The sequence below is a fragment of the Vanacampus margaritifer genome, chromosome 2 (assembly GCF_051991255.1).
Source record: "Vanacampus margaritifer isolate UIUO_Vmar chromosome 2, RoL_Vmar_1.0, whole genome shotgun sequence".
Lineage (NCBI taxonomy): Eukaryota > Metazoa > Chordata > Actinopteri > Syngnathiformes > Syngnathidae > Vanacampus > Vanacampus margaritifer.
The window spans coordinates 43,582,663-43,603,098 of NC_135433.1; the positions used below are offsets into that span (position 1 = coordinate 43,582,663).

General features: G+C 39.4%; 1 protein-coding gene across 4 annotated transcripts in view; it reads left to right on the forward strand.

Moving 5' to 3' along the window:
• The window catches only part of LOC144043286 (laminin subunit alpha-3-like), a 119,013-nt gene that overhangs the window by 95,059 nt on the left and 3,518 nt on the right, over positions 1 to 20,436 (forward strand). For 3 of the 4 annotated variants that reach the window (XM_077556728.1, XM_077556727.1, XM_077556729.1), the window contains 23 exons: positions 637 to 791; positions 1,810 to 1,951; positions 2,950 to 3,049; positions 3,130 to 3,246; positions 3,324 to 3,494; positions 3,569 to 3,720; positions 3,798 to 3,989; positions 4,055 to 4,203; positions 5,317 to 5,479; positions 5,586 to 5,713; positions 5,895 to 6,036; positions 7,188 to 7,283; positions 7,366 to 7,523; positions 7,594 to 7,711; positions 8,390 to 8,530; positions 8,614 to 8,744; positions 10,689 to 10,823; positions 10,895 to 11,015; positions 15,742 to 15,875; positions 18,953 to 19,133; positions 19,240 to 19,398; positions 19,487 to 19,652; positions 19,830 to 19,972. In XM_077556728.1, the coding sequence (XP_077412854.1) occupies positions 637 to 791; positions 1,810 to 1,951; positions 2,950 to 3,049; positions 3,130 to 3,246; positions 3,324 to 3,494; positions 3,569 to 3,720; positions 3,798 to 3,989; positions 4,055 to 4,203; positions 5,317 to 5,479; positions 5,586 to 5,713; positions 5,895 to 6,036; positions 7,188 to 7,283; positions 7,366 to 7,523; positions 7,594 to 7,711; positions 8,390 to 8,530; positions 8,614 to 8,744; positions 10,689 to 10,823; positions 10,895 to 11,015; positions 15,742 to 15,875; positions 18,953 to 19,133; positions 19,240 to 19,398; positions 19,487 to 19,652; positions 19,830 to 19,972 (3,294 nt within the window). Of the gene's footprint in view, positions 1 to 636; positions 792 to 1,809; positions 1,952 to 2,949; positions 3,050 to 3,129; positions 3,247 to 3,323; positions 3,495 to 3,568; positions 3,721 to 3,797; positions 3,990 to 4,054; positions 4,204 to 5,316; positions 5,480 to 5,585; positions 5,714 to 5,894; positions 6,037 to 7,187; positions 7,284 to 7,365; positions 7,524 to 7,593; positions 7,712 to 8,389; positions 8,531 to 8,613; positions 8,745 to 10,688; positions 10,824 to 10,894; positions 11,016 to 12,016; positions 12,665 to 15,741; positions 15,876 to 18,952; positions 19,134 to 19,239; positions 19,399 to 19,486; positions 19,653 to 19,829; positions 19,973 to 20,436 lie in introns of those variants that run through there. The other variant, XM_077556730.1, reaches the window with a different exon arrangement.

Sequence of the window (20,436 nt, forward strand, 5' to 3'; positions counted from 1 at the left end):
AAATAGAATTTTGAATGTATTTTTTTAGTATCTTATTGTTTTCTTGAAATTTAATGTTCACATGGATTTAAAAATATTTTCTTACATTTATGAAAGACCTGACTTATTGCACTTTAAGACAATTCTGAATTTTTTCAATTTATATTTACAATTATTGAATTAGAATTGTGAAAATATTTTCACCTCATCTTTGCTGATGTCAATGTTTGTGTAACACTTATGATTATAACACATGTTACTTTCATTAATAAACTAAATTATTTGACCAGCATTTTTAATTTGGAATTTAATGTTTGTGGAATTTTTATAATTCCTTGATATTTAAGAAGAATTGATGTTCCATAATTAATATCAGATTGAAGTGAAGTGAACCGTATCAAATCGGAATGGAGATTGAGCAACCTTCACAAACATGAATAATGACATTCATACTGAACTCTGAGTACACCCCGAGGACTAAAAACACATGAAGAATTTGGGAATATTATTACTAGCTTATGATAAACGACTTGATGTAAGTGAGATAGCTGTCAGGTCCTAACACGCAGACCCTGCAGATAAAGATCTCCTCGTTTCTTCATCATTGCTGAGGCGTGGTCCCAGGAATGCTGTAAATATCGTTTGCCCCCCCGGCAGGCGTACGAAAAGTTGGCCGCTCAGCTGGATGGCGGCAAGACCGACTTGACCAAGAAGGTCAACGAGATCTCCAAAGTGGCGGCCAAGGAGGACGTGGTGGTGAGCGCCGAGAAACACGCGAACAGTCTCAAGGCGTTGTCGAAGGAACTGGAGGAGTAAGTTCATTACACAACAGGACACTAACTATGTTGGGTACACTTGCTCAGTCTAATGGTACCCAAGGCAACTATTATACTTGCACCAAGGCTAAAACAATATTGGATAGCCTCAAACAGAGACATTGAAAAAAATTATAATGTGACCATCATTAGGAAAATTAAACTTTTAAAATATGTTTGAGTAGACTTATTATATTTTGTATTTTTAATTCATGTATTTTTATGTCTACATTTACATTCAATTTATTTTGTATAGTATTGTTTTAGATATTTATTTATTTTAAATTAACTGATGCATTTACTTTAAATGTATTTTTAAATTATGTTTATTATATATGTCTTAGTTTATTATTTTAGTGTACAGTGGACCCCCCCATGCACATGCGGTTCGGCACGCGAGAATTCGCTTATTCGCTGATTAATTAATTTATTTCAATATTTTAAAAAAGATTTTTACAATAAAAAAAAAAAAAGTATTTTGTTTTTGAGGAAGGAGGAAACCCACGTTTTTCATGGAAAACATCCCCTTTTTTTCCAGTAATTGTTTGGGTTCAAAAACACTCTCTTTTTTTTATTTATATTAATTATACACAGGTTTTTGTTAATCGCGGGACGCCCGGTCCCTGTCCGCCCTCCCTTAATAAGACAATCATTTCTTTTTTAGTAGGTAATCAATTATTGTTAAAACTGCATTTATTCATTCATGATCATTTTGTTTCTTTGTTATTATACTGTATATATTTGCTAAATAAACCCATCCATTATTTATAATTTTTTTATGTAATGGCAAATCTGCACCAAATTGGAGCATTCTCTATGCATCCCGCTGCCGGAAATGTTTTGAAATCAGTCCCTAATATTAACCTGCTCAATGACAAACATACAAGTACAGAAAGCACAGCCTCCTTGACGGGGGTAATAATATTCAGTTGAAATTTTACTGTCATAGAGGTCCAGTATAGGTTTGTGGTTGTAGTAGAACTGCATGGCACACAGAGCTGCTCTGTCTTTTCAGTGCCGTGAAGAAAGCGAGTGACCGCCCTGAGGTACGTAACGCTAATGACGCCATCGATGCCTACAAGAACATCACGGACGCCGTCAAAGCCGCTGAGGTCGCAGCTAACCAAGCGAAACAAGCCGCTGACAGTGCTTTGAATGTAAGTCTCTGAATCATCGGTATTATTCGGTCTTTCCATTTTCAACTGCTTATCTAAAATGTAAATAAATACATAAATAAATAAAATAATAATAAATAAATAAAAGTGAGTCTGCTGTTTTTTTTAAATATGACAACAAATATTTTTTTGCTGATTTTTCACATTTTAATGTTCTTTGTTGCTCCCAAAAACGTATAAATACGTTCTATTTTAAATATTACCATGGTGCCAAAAATGTTTTTCATGCTAGAGCATACAGAAGGCTTTGATGCAGCCTCTGAACTGAAGAAAACGCTTGATGCAATGGTAGTTATTACAAAAACGGCCACCAGGTGGCAGCATAGTATGAGAGATAAACCAGGGCAATGTTGAAAAAAGGCTTTTTCCGGTACTGTTTCAAAGAGATTTGTGAATAACGATGAAACTTAGCTATATTCTAATGCTAATTGCTGCAAAACGGAAACAGATAGAAATATACTTTTAGAGACTCAAATCTTTCTTTTGGTAAGTTTCATGTTTTTGTAGCAATAGAACACAGTATTTTGTGGGCCTTGCAAAATCAGCCGAAATCCAGTAAAACAGCCAGGAGCGAATGGCTACAAGTGAATGAGTTACATTTTAGGCTCAGATCAAAAATACAAAATGGAAAAAAGAGCCACATGACTGAACTTGATTTCAATATTTAATTTGTCCTTTTGTACAGATAGATGTGTTACCTTGTTTGCTACAGTTTAAACGCAAACTCAGCTCTGTGACCCATTTTTCAATTTTGTATTTTTGATCGAAGCCTTGAATTCAATTATGAATAATGGATATTTTTTTTCAGTTTTTGTTTAAGATTAAATTATAAATAATAATATAAATAATATAATATTTAAAAAAATGTGTTACTTCCGCTTTTTTTCAATTGGCAATTGAAATGGGAAAAATGAATGACAAATTACATATCACAATATAATACATTGCATGTAATATGTCTCATGAATGTTTGTTTTTAGAATGTAAAAAAACAAAATATGGCGGAAAGAGCGAGAGACCTGAATGAGAATGGTGCTGATCTGGTGCAGAATGCCCAACAGGGAAAGAGCCTGCTGGAGGGTAATCACCTGTTCTTTTCTTTTTACTTTCTCTCACACACACGAGCACACTCTCACTTCTCCTTCTTCTTCTACGCGCAGATGCTGCCAAGGAAATTCCTGACATCCTGAGGCGCCTGAATAATGCAGACAGGAAAAAGACTGAACTTGAAGCCGACCTTCGTGATGCGCAACAGCAGCTGGACGACATTAGGAGAGGTAGTGTGCGACATTCATTGTCAGCTGCCGGTCAAGAGTCTGCGGGAACCTCCAGCGTTTATCTCTCTTCTTGTCAGATGACATTGCGAGTACGATCGATGATGCTAAAACGAAGACGGCTGCCGCTAATAAGTCGGCCAGCAGCACCATGGACCAGCTGGATGCCATCAAGAAGGAAATGGACAAAATCAACGTCACCCCCGGGGATTCCAATCTAGGCGGCGTATTGGATGATGTGGACCAAACAGGTGAAAAGACAGAAGAAGAAAATAAACTGTCCCTGTTATATTTCTACAAATCCCATTTGGTCAACTGTTTTCAGTGAAGAAGTTGTTGAGTACCATCCCGACACTGAGCGACAAGATCACGGAAGTGGAGACCTTGACCTCGCAGTTTGCGCCGCTGAAAAACATCACGGACAATGTCAAGAAACTCAAAGAGCTCATTAACCAAGCGCGCGACGCAGCCAACAGGGTGACGAGCCTCTCTTCACAAACATCACGCACTGTCCTGCAAGTCTTCTCCTAACACTTGTCCATATTTTCCTCCAGATTCCCATCCCGATGAAGTTCGCCGGCAACGGCCACGTGCAGTTGCACCCGCCCAAGAACCTGGACGATCTGAAGGCCTTCACCGACTTGTCTCTGTCCCTGCAGCGGCCCGACGGCAGGGGCGATGGGAGACGCAGGCGCAGGCAGGCAGACAAAGGAGACATGTTTGTGATGTACCTTGGTAACAAGGATGTGAGTATAGGGGGCGGGGATTCCGGATGGATGAATTTCAATCATTAACAAACGGTCTTCTCTAGCCCTCCAAGAACTACATCGGCATGGTCCTGAGGAACAACGTGTTGTACGGAGTCTACAAGCTCAACGGAGTGGAGCACATGATGAAAACAGACTCCATCACCATGTCGCCGTCAGAGCCAGCCAAGTTTGATAAAGTTGACCTGCACAGGTAAAATGGTGCCATTTGCACAGCCACTTGCTATGTTATTCCTATTTTTCATTCCTCCCACTTCCTTTTACATGCATCTGCTTCCTCATAATTCATCCGATCCACATCATTCCAATTTGAACATATTCCAAAAATTCACGGCATGTGTGCTACTATGTTTCTCATTCCAAATATTCACGGTTTTCCCAAAATTCTGTAGTATTCACCCAAAAATTCCACATGCATTCCCAGTGAGGCTGAGTTTCCCCCAGGGGTTGTTTATCGTTCATTCCCAATGGCACATTCAACGCTACAATCATTCACATTTGAAATAGAAAATATTTCACTCATTGGAGTCACTGAGAGAAGGATTTTTCATTTGCCAAACAATTCTGTTGACCAAAAATGCACCATTTTCAACCATTAAAATACCCACAACATATTCCTTATTCATTCCCACTGACACATTCAACAAAACAGATTCACATTCCATTCCAAATCCTAAATGTTCAGCTCATTCAATTCACTTTGGAAATGATTTTCAACAGGCCCAAATTTCCGCACCCCACAAAGAATTTTCCATTCTTTCCCAATGATATATATATATATATATATATATATATATATATATATATATATATATATAACTTTCATGACATTCAATATCATTCCACATAACTCAAAATGATTCCACTTTTCAATATTTTTTTCATCCAGCATTTCAGCCATCACCTGCAATTCGGTGGAATTTAGTGGGAAAAATTTTTCACAACAGTAAAAAACTAGAATTGGCAAATTGTGGTCTTGCTTATAATGCTGCAGCTTATGCTACCACACACAGCAGATAAGGGACAGGGAGAGCTGGTAGGACACACGCCAATGCACTTAATTCATTGAGAATGTAATTATGAATTATTTTGCAAGCAAAAAAAAAAAAAGTGCTTCACTCCAATCATCCTTAGAATGCTGATTCACAATGCTGCGAATGGACATGGAGAGGTGGCAGGAATCACAGCACAACATTGCTAGAAGGATTGATTGGGAAATTGTATTGACACCAATCAACATCCATTTTTGGGGGATTTTACCATAAATGTGGCATACTGAAATTGTTGTATGTTTTTTGTCATTTAGAATTTATCAAGACGCACAGTTGACCCTCACCAAAGACATCACATCAGACACTCCCGGGATTCCGATTGTGGATTCCAAACAAGCAGACCAAGCCAAAAACCTTCTGGACATCACCCCAGATGACTTGGTTTTCTACGTGGGAGGATACCCTTCCAACTTCACTGTGAGATCATGGCAACATACGTCGCCAATAAGGATGCCACATTCCCAACACAGTGTGACCTGTAATGATTTTTGCTTTCCTTTTTCCATCCGTCGCTCCTCTCCAGCCGCCGGTGGCTCTCAACTATCCCATGTACAAAGGCTGCATTGAGATGGCCTACTTTAACCACAGGGTTGCTAGCCTGTATAATTTCAAACACAAAGAAAACATCAATGTAGACGCTCCATGCAAGAGGTTGGTCCCGTTTTGTGTTCAACTTTCTGGCTATACAAATCATTCATTCGGTGACACGTAAAACATACAATAAATAGAGTCTCACATATTTAATGTGTTGTATTATTATTATTATTATTTTTATTTTTTTCACCTCTAATCTCTTTTTTGTTTGTTTTTGTGATTGCTCTCTTGTACGCAGGTATGTATCGCCATTGGGATTTTACTTCCAAGGCACTGGCTATGGGCGCGTTGATATCGACAGGAGGGCAGCAGCCCTCCGCATCGATATCTCCATCATGACGCATGCAGAAAACGGGCTGCTCTTGTACATAGGAAGTGAGGTAAGTTATTCTTGATAACATCGTGAAACTTGCTCCATTGCAATCATTTGAGGGGTGACGCAAAACTAAAAGGCAACATTTGTTATGTTAAGGTGACAGGTAATAAACTCTTAGAATTCGGGTTGGCCACCGTGTCTGTAAAAAATGTAACTTATTCTGTTACAGTTACAGGAAAAAACGTAATCAGATTACAGGTACATTTATTAAAAATGGGGATTACTTCGAAGGATTACAATTGCTACGATGAAAGAGAGTGCGAGGGCGAGAAAGAGAGAGAGGGACCGTTGCTACTGGAGCTGTAGCTGTACATGTCGGGGAGGTGGGGACGATCTTACTAGTCATGTCCTCCACACGCGGGCAGTTTAAAAAAGCTTCACGGACGGGAGGAGGAAATAACGACCGATATTCACTGTTTGGAACTTACTCGGCTTGCTGAAGGAGCGAAAGTTTGAGATGAGAGTCCAGCGGCATGCTACGTGCTGCAGCTTTTTGCTAGCCCTCCAGCCTACAACCAATAATGTGACTAGGCGAATTGGTCAAAACCAACTTCGCAGTATATTTTGAAGAAAAAAAAGTATTAACATGTCTTTTTCTGATAATATGAGTAAATGGATTGGTTGGTTTGAGTGGCACATTCATTACGGCTGGAAACATTGGAAAATGGAAAAAAAATACAAAGTGAGGACTTACATTAGCATTAGCTTCCCACGGTCAAGAGCAATTAGCTTGATGATGCTATTTCTGTTGAATCATGTAGCTCACTTTTTTCCTCATCAAGATGGTAAAAGGGTTTTTGAAACAGGCTTATGTGTATGTGGAAAGACACGTCTTCAGAGCATTATTTCTTCTATTTTGTGATTAAACAACATTTTAACAATTTGAAAAAAGACATCAATAAAATCGGACCCCAAAAAGATGATTTATTACTTATTTTATCAGTTATATTTGATATTTAAGTTGGTCATCGAGAGAGTGACGAGAGAAAAAGGCAATTTGGGATTTTGAAGAATAACTAGGAATCACTTTTATGCCAGCTGCAGTTCCATTTACAAAACATTTTCATATTTTGTGAACTGGTTATTGGAACTTTCATGGCGGGCGGGGGGAATTCTGGAAAGACTCTTAAACCGCTCCTCTCTTTACCGCCAAAGGACAATTACTTCACTGTGACAATGGAGAAGGGTGTCGTCCACCTGCGTAGCAACTTGCTGTCAGGATCAGCCACAAATAACTTGAAAACATTCCCGGTAAGTCAAAGCTTAGCTACTTGACCACATTGTGATTATAATAGTCTATTTCCCTCTGTGTTTTGTTGTTGTTATTTTCCAGAAACCTGACTGGGTGGACATCCTCATCATTATAACCAACAGGGGGAAGTTTGCAGTCCGCATCGCCAATAAAGAAGTGGCTACGGCCCAAGCCGAGTTCACCAGTGTTGAATTCAAAGATTATTATATTGGCGGCGCACCTCTAGAAATGAGGGAAAAGTATGCACATTTGATTCGTGCTCCATGTAAGAGAGCTTGGCGTCAAACTAACTTGGCTGTCTGCTAACAGGCACAACATCACCATGCAACCTTTCAAAGGCTGCTTGAACAACGTGAAGCTCAATCAAAACTTTAAACTCATCGACGAGGAAGTCGGCATCAGCAGAGGTTGTCCCCAAGATTCCCTGGTAAGTCACGATTGATTGATAATGACTTTAGGAATCAGACGTTCTTTATTAACTAATGTGCTCCCAAAAACGTATAAATACGTTTTTAATACTTTGTCCTGCACTCCCAAAAACGTATTTATACATTTTTTATGTTTTTTATGCTAGAGCATACAGAAGGCTTTGATGCAACATCTCAACTGTAGAGATTGCTTAAAGCAATGGTAGTTATTACAAAAAAACGGCCAGCAGGTGGCAGCAGAGTATACGAGATCAGCCAGTGACATGTTGCAACAAGTTCTTTTCCCCAGTGTTTTCAACAGGTTTGTGAATAATGATAAAACTTAGCCGTATTCTAATGCTAATTGCTGCAAAATGGAAACAGATACAAATATAAAAAAAATTGCCTGATAAAAGAAGAGTAGTTATTACAAAAACGGCCAGCAGTTGGCAGCAGAGTATAAGAGATCAACCAGGGCAATGTTGCAAAAAGGCTTCCCCACTGTTTTAAACAGATTTGTGAATAAGGATGAAACCTAGCTATTAATAGAAATGTACTTTTTTTTCCTTGGTGATAGAAGAGACTCTAATCTTTCTTTTAGTAGGTTCCATGTTTTTATAGCAATAGAACACAATATTCTGTGGGCCTTGCAAAATCAGTCAAAATCCATTACAGCCATCGGGTGTGTTCTTGTGCAGACCTCTCGGAAAGCAGAGTTCAGCCCGGGGAGCTCCCTATCTGCGGACCTCTCGGGCTTCAGCTTGGCCGGCGATGTCTCGGTCTCGCTGGGCTTCAGGAGCACCGATAATGAGGGCATCCTCCTGCAGTCGAAAAAAGCGGTCAGTACCTGAAACCGAGCAATGATGAACGTCACTTTGGCTTCAAATCCCTCATTCGGAATTCATTGTTTTATTCCATCCAGGCTAACGCGATTCATCTGTCTTTACAAAATGGCAACGTGGTTGTGTCTTTTAACAACAAGATGTGGATTTCGAACAAGAAATACAACGATGGCCAGTGGCATTATTTGACTGTGTCCAGAAAAGCTGGCAGGTATGAAATGGACACATTAATTCACGCCAATTTGTTTTTGTAAAAATAGAAAATAACAAATTATATCATTGTTGAAAATTGCAACAAACGCAAATATAATTGTTTTCTTTTTTTTTTTACAATGCATGAGCTAGTGATGCTCCATACCACTTTTTTTCAGACCGATACCAGTAAAAGCACTCAACTCTTGAGTAGTCACCGATACCAATACTATTAGTACCTTGGATTCATGGAATAAAAAAAACCTAAATGACTATATATCCTAATACAGCGTTTTTCCTTAAAATTGTGGCAATTTGCTGTTGTTTTAACTTCTAATTTCCTCATGATAAAATGGCCACAAGAGGGCGGCTGATACTGGTATCAAGTACCGTTACCTTAAAATAAACCCGGGTATCAGTCTGATACTGATACCTGACATTGGTACCCGCCCATCCCTAGCATGGGCATATGAATTACAGCGACACAATGTGTATCATTTCAGTCGCACCCTTGCAAAAAACTGTGAACAGTGTGAATATTTCGCTGCATGCTTTGCATGGGGGGGGGGACTGCCATCTGGTAAAAAAAAAGTAAAAATAAATATAAAACAGGAAGTACAGATTGCGTCTTAAAACTGAGTGCTGTGCCATCATTGTCTGAATTTGTTAAACTTTGGAACTATTTACGTAGAAAAGAAAGAAGAAAAAGAAAGACATATTTAATTTAATCATAAATAAAGATTTGTCAGGTTCAGCCAACCTAGAACATTTAATACACAACAGACAGGGAAGGAAGAAAAGAGACTAAGGCTACGTTCACACTGCAGGCAAATGCGACCCAGATCGGATTTTTTGCCCAAATGCGACCTGTTCTGACTTGTTTTATGTCGGTCTGAACGGCTCAATTCCCATTTTTTTCATATCCGACCTGGGTCACTTTCATATGGGGTCCTAGATTGGATACGTGTCCGAATTTTTGCAATGCGACCGCAGTCTGAACGGCCAGGTTGCATGTATCCGACCTCGACGTCATCAAAAATCCACTATGCGGAGCGCAGGCGAGGCATTAAGCTTGATTTATGGTCCGCACGGCTCGGCAGAAAGTGAATCGGCAAAGTTGTTTCGTGTAACACTTGTGACTATATTTGACTTCAATTTAATCCCACCTAAAACATGAAGTCTAAAAGATGACATTTGTGGTGGTGATATTGGTCATTTAGCCATGCAGACGCCTCATTTATTACGCGCGGCAATGACGTGATGTCATCGTTAGGGGAAGAAAAAAAAATATGTCTCTGTGTGATGAGGAGCTCGAGCAGGCTCGCCTCATTTTCATAAAATATTATTTCTACCTCCTCCCGCATCACTCCTATGAAGATATGAGATGGGGAAAAATATTAGCCTGGGCGACGGACTTATAAAAGTCCGTGGCCCCGACACGCTGGACCATACGTACTTACTTCCACAAACACAGCGTTATGAGTGACGTTGTATCTTCTTCTGCGCATGCGGGTCACTTTGGGGATGCATTACGTCCACACAGCAGACAAACTGAGGTATATATATATATATATACATATATATATATATATAATTTTTTTTTTGTATGTGGGTGAATATGTGTATGTATGTGCGTGCGTGCGTGCATTCATTAGTTCCAAAATCCCATACCGTTTCCCTAAACCGAACACTCCCAGCCAGAGTCGTGAGGCCGTCAGAACTCCCCAGTACTACTTTTCAATAAGAAAAGTGACTCTAGTTAATATCCACTACTTAACTAATAAACCAATGAAAGAAAAAGAGTACTTTTCTATTAACAAGAATTTGGCGCCATCTTGTGGCGTCTTAGGGCAGTTTTTCAGTGAATAATGATCATCATTTACTATTTAAAATCCATAATAAACTTATAATGACACACTTTTAGCTAACCCAGGCTAAAAAGTGTATTGAATGCCCACTACAGGATGGAGATGCTAATTGATGACGACGACAGCGGCGTGGAGCAGGCCAGAAGCGTCTCCGTGCCGGACTCGGGTGGCTCTGTGATTCTGGGACGAGATAAATTCAAAGGCTGCATCTCCAACCTCTACACCAGACGGTATAATTGTCATCAGCGCGCCGCGTCCGCTCTGCACCGATGTGTGTTTTTATTTCTCTTTCCGCTCCCAGGCCCGACCACAAGTACAAGCCTGAGGACTTCACCAACTTCAAGTCTTCCGGAGATGTCCTGGTGGACGTTTGCACCCCCGACAGTCTTATTCAACAAATGATGAATCGTGACCCCAAGAAGGTGAGCGTTGCGCTTGATATGCTTTTTTCTAAGGCCGATACTGATTATCGGTAGTCAAGGAGGCCGATATTTGAAGCCGGTCTTCATCAGACTGGCTTTCTGTGGTAGAAAGTAGTGAAACAGCCATGAGTGACCTTCACTTGGAGTGCTTTGCAATCATTATAATGGCACATACAGGAACACACATGTGACGCACTCGCTCGCTGCCCACTTTTATCAATATTTCCTAACCGTTAGCCCGCACGCTAATTTCTAAATAACCGCTAATTCGCGAGCTAACCGTTAGCTCCCAAATCGCTGCTAATTTGCGAGCTAATTAGCTTGCGGGCTAAACGTTCACCCACACGCTAACTCCTAAATAGCCGCTAATACGCGAGCTAATGGTTAGCTGGCAGGCTAACTCCCGAATCGCCGCTAATTTGCGAGCTAATTAGCTCGCGGGCTAAACGTTCACCCGCACGCTAACTCCTAAATAGCCGCTAATACGCGAGCTAATGGTTAGCTTGCGGGCTAACTCCCGAATCGCCGCTAATTTGCGAGCTAACGGTTGGCTCGCAGGCTTAACGTTCACCCGCACGCTGACTCCTGCATAGCTGCTAATACGCAAGCTAACTGTTAGCTTGTGGGCTAACTCCCAAATAGCGACTAATTCGCGAGCTAACTGTTAAATCGTAGGCTAACCAAATAGCTGTTAATGCGTGAGCTAGCCGGTTAGCTCGCGGGCTAATTCGCGAGCTAACTCATCGTCAACTAGCGGGGGCAGCTTTATTTATATAGCTTATTAGTAAGTTTAACTTACCTCATATATAAAGTGTTTTTCATTCTATGACAGCCATTTTAGGCATCACACAATATCGGCCATTAAAAACCAACATGTTGCCATCAAGCTCCACAAAATGAGCCAAATTTCCGTTCTATTGGGACCATCCCTGGTCCTTACTGCTGTAGAATTGTGTGACTTGATGTGTTTGACTGACTTTATTCTGCTGCCTCATTTCCAGAGATGAAGAAGGAGGAATCTAAAGACCAGCTGACAAGCGTCTAACCATAACATTGGGCTACACTCTTCTCTTTTCTGTCTTTCATTCAATAAAAGCAACACGTTGCAATGAGCCTATGGACCATCACAACTAGTTAAAGGGGAAGTCAACCAAGACAATAATATGTTCAATGCAGCCCCAAGGGTCTAAATATGGCATTCTGGTTAGTTTTGTGTTAATATGAGTTAAGCAACAAAATCCAGCCGTTTTTATCATTATCAGAAGGCGGCCATTTTGCCACTTGCCGTCGATTGAAGATGGCATCAAAGTTGCTCAGGACTTGGCAACAACCCATCACAGCGCAGCTTCAGAAAACAGGTGAGCTGTGATTGGTCGTTGCCTGAGCCCTGAGCAACTGTGATGTCATCTTCCGTCGACAGCAAGTGGCAAAATGGCCGCCCCCTGAGATGGCTAAAAACAGATGGATTTTGCTTCATAATCAGAATGTCAGGGTTAGACTAGTGAGGTTACATATAACATATTATTGTCAAAAAATGTGTACGGTTGACTTCCACTTTAAAAATATAATATATTCAACGCCATGTTTGATCTCTTCAGATGTTTCTATGCTTAAACGACACTCATAAATAACAAGCCTGACTAAAATCATCTCATTGTCTCTTTCTTCCATGTTAACAGTAACACACAAGCACGCCATCAATGCAGCATCAATCATCATTTGAGTCTTGAGTACAGTTTGGATATTAACTCGAGTCACCGATGGTGTAGTGGTTCACTCGTCTGACTTGTGCAGGCAGAATGGGTTCAATTACTGTACCTTGGTGATGACAGTATTAGCTGTAGGGCTGTCACTATCGATTATTTTTAGAATCAATTAATCGAATAATGGGATACAATTAAAGTGTATCACCCCCCCCCCCCATTACTGTTTGTTAGACAATTATTGTTGTATCGTTAGTATTTTTTTGTGATAAAAAAACAACAAAACATCAATTCAGCAATATCCATAAGAGGAATTGACATTGTACTCACCAACCTTTTTGAAACTAATTCAGACACGGATTCAGTCATTGTTTTCCGAAGTAAAAGTAAATGTTCGCAAATGTCTTATGAATGCAAAAGAGAATTAGTCTTCTCTGATGGACTACAGAAATCAGATAATAATTACTGTTGAGAGACTGATATAGCAGGATTTGGAGAGTTTTATAATGAACAATGGCGCTAAACAAGTACTCAATTATTAATATTAAAATGTCCCCAAAATTATTGTTTTCTTGTCGATTAATCACAAAACTGCCGTATGTAATGTCAATTGTGACCATGTGACTTTTTTTTTTTTTGTATTTTTGGTTGACATACGAGACCCCCAATAAAGATGGTGCACTTTGCTTATAAGCGCTTTTGCAATCGCAACTGGAGAAAGATATCCAATTACAATCCTAACCCGCATGGATTGAACTATATAAACTTTATAGATATGATCCATAATGGCAGATTAACATCGCAGATCCTGGTGTGAAACACAAACTGCTTTTGAAATGAAAATAAACATCCCTCTTTGCGCAACCCATGCAAAATATAACAATAAGAATGAACATTTAATTCAATTTGACATTTTTATATACTGGATTTAACAGTCACTTCTACATGAAATTAACAGAATTAACAGTTTTAAGTTAACTATATATTAGTGCTGTCAAAGCAGGGCTGGCACAAAAAAAATCGGCCCTGGCATTTTGACTTACGCCCACCGGCTCATGTAGTTCTGCTACTAGTGATGTTTGCTATCTATATTCAAAGTGAATTAACGCATGGTCCCTCTAAATTGTGGGCCAAAATGTAAGAAAAATAATCATTAAAAAGCACTGCATAGGGCCCCAAAAGAGGCCAGCCCACCAGGCATCTGCCCTGAATGCCAGATGGCCAGTCCAGCCCTGTGTCAAAGTTAAAGTGTTAACTCATTGATTAATCACACATAATTCTCGCATTAATCGTGTAACAGCTCGACAGGTAGCACAGGTTGTGTTTGAGCAATAAACATAACTACATGATTTAAAGTAAAGCATTCAATAAATGTTTTTCAGAATATTTCTTCATGTCAAGCTTTATTTTAAGAGAACCAGCCGCCATTCTACATCACTCAGCACTGAATGCGTTGTGACGTGAATAACAATGGCGGCGTACGTCCAAATAAACGTTCTACAAAATGTATTAAACTGGAAATTCTTTTTGAAAAATGAATCTTATAGTTATGTTAGTAACAACTAGGGGTTGGGTGGAAAAAAATTGATATTGCAATATATTGTTGTGCTCTCTGTTGGCTAGCAGCTAGTGTTAGCATTAGTGCCTGGCTGGCACTTTGTCTTTTTCATTATATATGTAAAAAAAGATAATAGAACTTTGTCTTCATTTATTTTATAAAAACACCTTTTCCAATAAATAAAAACTTTCAACTCAAAATGTCAAATATTGACGTTTAGATTTTAGGAAAACGACTTTAAGCCATTAATACAGGGGTGCCTCTATCAAGCCTGTTTTCCACGTTTCCCTCCTGCAGCACAGCTGAATCTAATGATCAGCTAATTGGCAAGCTTTGCAGAAGCCTGATAACGATCCTGATCATGAATCAGGTGTGTTAGTGGAGAGAAACATGGAAAACAGGCTGAATAGGGGCTCTCCGAACTTGAGCACCCCTGCATTAATGGCTTAAAGTTGTTTTCTTAAAATCTAAACGTCAATATTTGACATTTTGAGTTGAATGTTTTTATTTATTGGAAAAGGTGTTTTTATAAAATAATTATACTTAATATTTTATACATGGACCAGGTATAAAATAAGAATGTATCTGCCTCTTATTGCACTTAAAGTTATGTTCCTAAATCCTAAACAACCAAATTAGACATTTTGAGTTGATTTTTAAAATTATTATAATTATTTAACGTCAAAAATCATTTTAACCATTTCTATTAGTTTTATACTTTTGTTAATAAGAGTATGACCCCCCCCCCCAAAAAAAAATTGTACATTTAGAACAGATATAAAATTTGTGATTAATCGTGAGTTAATTATTGAAGTCATGTGATTAATTATATATATATTTTTACTTAATCACCTTGCGATTTAAATTAAAAAATAGAAAAGATTAAAAATGATGGGCGTCAGGCGATTAATTTTTTTTTTATTGTAATTAATCGCATGACTTCATTAGTTAACTCACGATTAATCACAAATTTTATATCTGTTCTAAATGTACAATGAAAAAAATCTAGGTTTTCACACTCTTGTTAACAAAAGGGGGAAAAATTAAACTAATACAAATAAATTAATTTTTCACGTCTATAGCCGTCAATGGCAGTGAATGCGTTAATGGTCAAAAGTATTTTATAAAATAAATCAATTTATCTTGTTTTGTTTTCTGATCCAAAAAACGATTTGCTCTGTGACTCAAATCCGTGATCCGAACCGTGACTTTTGTGATCCTTTACTGTCACCGTCAGTACTTGATCTCTCCTGTCCTGTTTGTGGGGGCGCTAATCTCCTGAATGGTGGTAAAGTAGGCAGAAGCACTGGCGAAGAACTGGTACCTAATGCAGTATATCAGATTACCCTCACGCTGTATTTAGGACGTCGCAGGAGGCCGCAGCCACCGGATTTATTGACAGGAACCCATTTGTAGATTTCTTAAAGGACCATCTTTGATTGGCGTGTTTCTGCTTGTGTTTAAGGTCGTGGCCATGCGTGGGATGAACGAAAGTGCGTCCCCGTGCGCGCTACCGGGCCTGGTGACAGACGCGTATCACATGGGAGGGCCCGTGAGCCGCTTGAGTTACAGCCTGCCGCTGCAGGTGCTGCAGCCCAGGTGAGTGAGTGTCCAAACTTTTTTAATTTTTTTATCTTACGCTGCATCATAGTTATGCGTAAGACAGTTGGTCCTTTGTCTTGTCTCTTCAATTGCATAATTGTTCCTCCAAGCCCTACGAGTAACTGACAACCCCCCAAAAAGGCTTACAATTGCCTCTGGATACCACAAGATGGCAACAAAGCACTCACTTGAAGATATAGTAGGTCTTTCGCACCAAGATGCCAGCAGGTGGCAGCAAAGCGTTACTTTCGTGTGTTTGACCTGAATATACAAACGGTGAATAGGTTTCCAGTACCGGCCAATCACAAATCAGCGATTGAATTTCCAGTACCGGCCAATCACAAATCACCGATTGAATTTGAACATACCGATTTGATCAGAAGGTGGAGCAATATATCTATTTAAAAAATGTTTATATTTACCCTACATAGGGACTGGCCCAACCCACAAATAGTGCAAACCCATTTAGAATTGGTGTCAACTGAAAGGTATGGGGGGGGATAAACATGAACTATAACGTCTTATTTTGTGCATATTAAGTCTTGTTTCCAGCAAATAACAGAGGATAAATTTCCCCCCAAAAAACTGAGCAAATATGCAAATGAAAATTGCGAATGCCAAACACAGAGCTGCCAACTGTTACGGGTTGTCCATATTTCGTTACGGAAATCATTGAATGCTACGGCCGTCACATTGAATATTGTGGATAATTTAAAAAAGATGGTCATGACAAGTGGGAGCGAGCAGACGAGTCCAACGTTAGCCGAAAGCTAACGTCTTGAGGCTAACCCATCCCAACCCCTGCTATTCATATTAGCTGTACCACTATCAGGCTTCTCCTAGCGGTAGCTCGCTACCGCTCACTCGCGATGTAGTTTGAGTAGCTCGCAGACAGATAGATAAGGGGCTAACTTCAAAATAAAGCGTTCGGATTAATACACTGACGGCAATGCAAATAGCTTTAGTAGACTGTTATTTTGAAGTTGGAGGGCGTCATGGCGTGATGGCTAGCTTGACTTCCCTTTTCGACGATTAGGGTTTTCTTATCGTACTTTTTATTGACAGTTTTTATTTGCGACAAACATCAAAACAACGCTATCCCGAACTCATATTCAATCATTAATTTAGGATGCTAAGAAATCGCTAGTTAATTACGCCGTCATTATCGGGCACGGCACAAATCTCCGACGTTAGGGGCTAGCAGCTAGCTGTTAGCATTAGTAACGGGGGCGTGGCTGGTAATATAAATGAGTTTGACAGCTGGTACCCGGCTTGCTTTCTTTATTCTGGACCAAGGCTACTTTGTAATTCACTCTCCATATTTAAAGGAAGGGAATGTGCCTTAAATTGCACTTTGAGGTATTTTCATTATTTATTATTTTTCTAAAACACTTTTAAAAATGTAAAAAAAAAACAACAACACACATTTATCTCAAAATGTCAGAATAAGTTTGGCTATAAAATAAATGTTGTGAAACATGAGTAGCTCGATGCTGTTTTGTTTTTCTAAAAGTAGCTCTCGGTGGAAAGAAGGTTGGAGACCCCTTAGCTATACTGACCTGGTAACCTATTTCTTGGTGGCTATAACTCATAATATGTAGTTTTACCCCTTGTTTGACCAAATCTTAATCCAAAATGACAGGTCTTCAAATCCTTAACTCATTCACTGCCAGCCATTTTCACTAAAGCAACCCCCTTCGCTCCCGTTTTACTAGATTTTGACTGATTTCGCAAGGCCCACAGAATTTTGTGTTCTATTGCTATAAAAACATGGAACCTACCAAAACAAAGATTAGAGTCTCTTCTATAACCAGGAAAAAAATATATTTCCATATATAGCTAGGTTTCATCATTATCCATAAATCTATTTAGAACTGTGGTGAAATCAGCCTGTTTTCAACATGGCCCTGTTTGATCTCTTATTCTCTGCTGCCACCTGCTGGCCGTTTTTGTAATTACTACCATTGCTTCACCCGTTCTTTGCAGTTCAGAGGCTGCATCAAAGCCCTCTATATGTTCTAGCTAGGGATGTAACAATGCATCAAAAATGTATTTAATTTCGGTGTAAACTGCTTAAAATATGCATTGATATGAAAACTAAAAGCATCTATTTACAATGCCACGTAAATTGTAATGCCTTGCGCAGTTTTTCATTGTTTCTAGCCATCTTGATGACGGACACGTTTTGTGGATATCTGGTATTGTTTAGCCGGTATTTGTAGACGCCAGTAAAACTTGTTTAGATCTTTGTAAGTAATCAATTTAACGTTTCAAGTATTTTAAGTGGCTCTTTGTTTACTTAATGGGGCAATTTATTGTCTGACCGCTGAATCAGATGAATTACACTCACGGTGAAATGCGTGTCGCTGATGTAGTGTTTTAGTAGTCCAGTAGAGGGCGATGTTACATTTGTTCAACAGACATCTGTTTTTTAGTCTTTATTTGAGTTTGATTTGATTTGTTTTGATTCGTCTCAAACAAGCACAGCAATAAAAACATAACAAAGGAAAGGGAGAAAAAAATCACAATATGCAAGTTTGAGAAGCGCAGAACGAACAAAACTTATCAAGTTTCCCATTACACAATCTAAAATCAGATTTCATAAAGACATACACAACTATTTCAATACATTTGAGAAGATTAAGAGTTTAAGGACAAACCTCGTGAAAGGATATAGTAAAAGAATCAACATGAATCCTCAACAAAGCTTTTAGAGCTTCATTCTTCATATCTGTCTCTTTGCACAAAGCTGAGAACATGTTGCGAGAACAGAATATTAACCTTAACCACAAAAAGGTGATAACAAAACAAGAATGTAGTTAAAAGTCAAAATTATGAAGTTACAAAAAGTTCATGTTTGTAACAAAGAAAAATGTAGATATTAAATAAAAACATATTTTGGTTATCAAATGAATCTTTTTGTGTGTAAAAAAAAAAGGGGGGGGTAATCTAATCGAAAATCAGGAACTGAAAATCGAATCGGGCTTGAGTGAATCGTTACATCCCTAGTTCTAGCGTTAAAAAAACAGGAAAACACGTTAAAAATATGTCTCTGTATCATTCTTTCCCTCTAGGCCGCACTTCTCCCTGGACATCCGGACTCGATCCCCAGAGGGCCTGCTGTTCTTCGCTGCGACTAGAGGAGGGGACGCTCACCTGGCTCTGTACATGTCCAAAGGGAGAATCCGACTGTCTGTGGGCAAATACAATGAGATCTTCAACAGGGAGAAGTACAACGATGGAAAGTGGCACTCGGTGAGTTGTAGCCATTTTGAATCACAAACAGAATAGCTTTGCCACTCACTGCACAATAGGTTTGTATGTTATGGTGTATAGTATATGGTGCTGCTGTTTCCTGCAGGTGATGTTCAGTTTGGAGAAGAAGAAATTCCGCCTGGTGGTGGACGGGATCCGAGCGCAGGACGGTCAGCTGAGTGCGGCTGATGTGGCCTCCATGAAGCACTTCATGTCGCCCGTGTTCTTGGGCAGTGCCCCGGACTACCTCCACAAAGAGTTAAAGGTATTTTTCCAACATCCAAGATCTCACCATCTTACACATTACCGGACAAATACTCTCGTTTGTGATTTGTACTTTTGGTTCCTTGTAGTCCAAGAACCTCCCAAAGCAAACCGTGTCCGGCTGCGTGCGCCATTTTAAAATGAACGGAGCACCCATGCTGAATCCTACTACAAACCACGGGGCCGGCCCCTGTTTTGAGGGCCACGTTCAGAAGGGGGCCTATTTGGCGGGGAATGGAGCGCACGTCGTCATCAGTGAGAACTCACTACTACGTCTTGTGTGATATTTCATGATATAACCACATCTGAGCTGAAATGTCAACATCAAGTCATACCATAAATAGAATTCTTGTTTTACAGACGTATTTGCATAATTGATCCAATTAACATGAATTAAAACAAAGAATCTCTATACATTGACTCGCTTTCCAGATGATTCCTTTGCTGTGGGATCCAGTTTTGAGCTACTGTTTAACGTTCGCCCAAGGACGACAACTGGCCTCCTGCTGCATGTTGGCGATTCCAGCGGAACTCATCAAGGCCATTATGTCAGTATTTACCTGCACAGAGGAGAGGTGAGGACTGAATGGCTGTTAACTCGTTTGCTCCCAAAAACGGATAAATACGTTCTATTTGAAATATTACCATGGTCCCATAAACGTATTCATATGTTTTTTATGTTTTTATGCTAGAGCATACAGAAAGCTTTGATGCAGCCTCTGAACTGAAGGGAATGCTTGAAGCGATGGTAGTTATTACAAAAAACGGCCAGCAAGTGGCAGCAGAGTATAAGAGATCAACCAGGGCCAAGTTGCAAAAAAGCCCTTTCCCCCACTGTTTTAAACAGATTTGTGAATAATGATGATACTTAGCTATATTCTAATGCTAATTGCTGCAAAACTAAAACAGATAGAAATATACTTTTTTTTTCCTGATGAAAGACTCTAATCTTTCTTTTGGTAGGTTCCATGTTTTTATAGCAATCAAACACAATATTCTGTGGGCCTTGCAAAATCAGTCAAAATCCAGTAAAACAGCT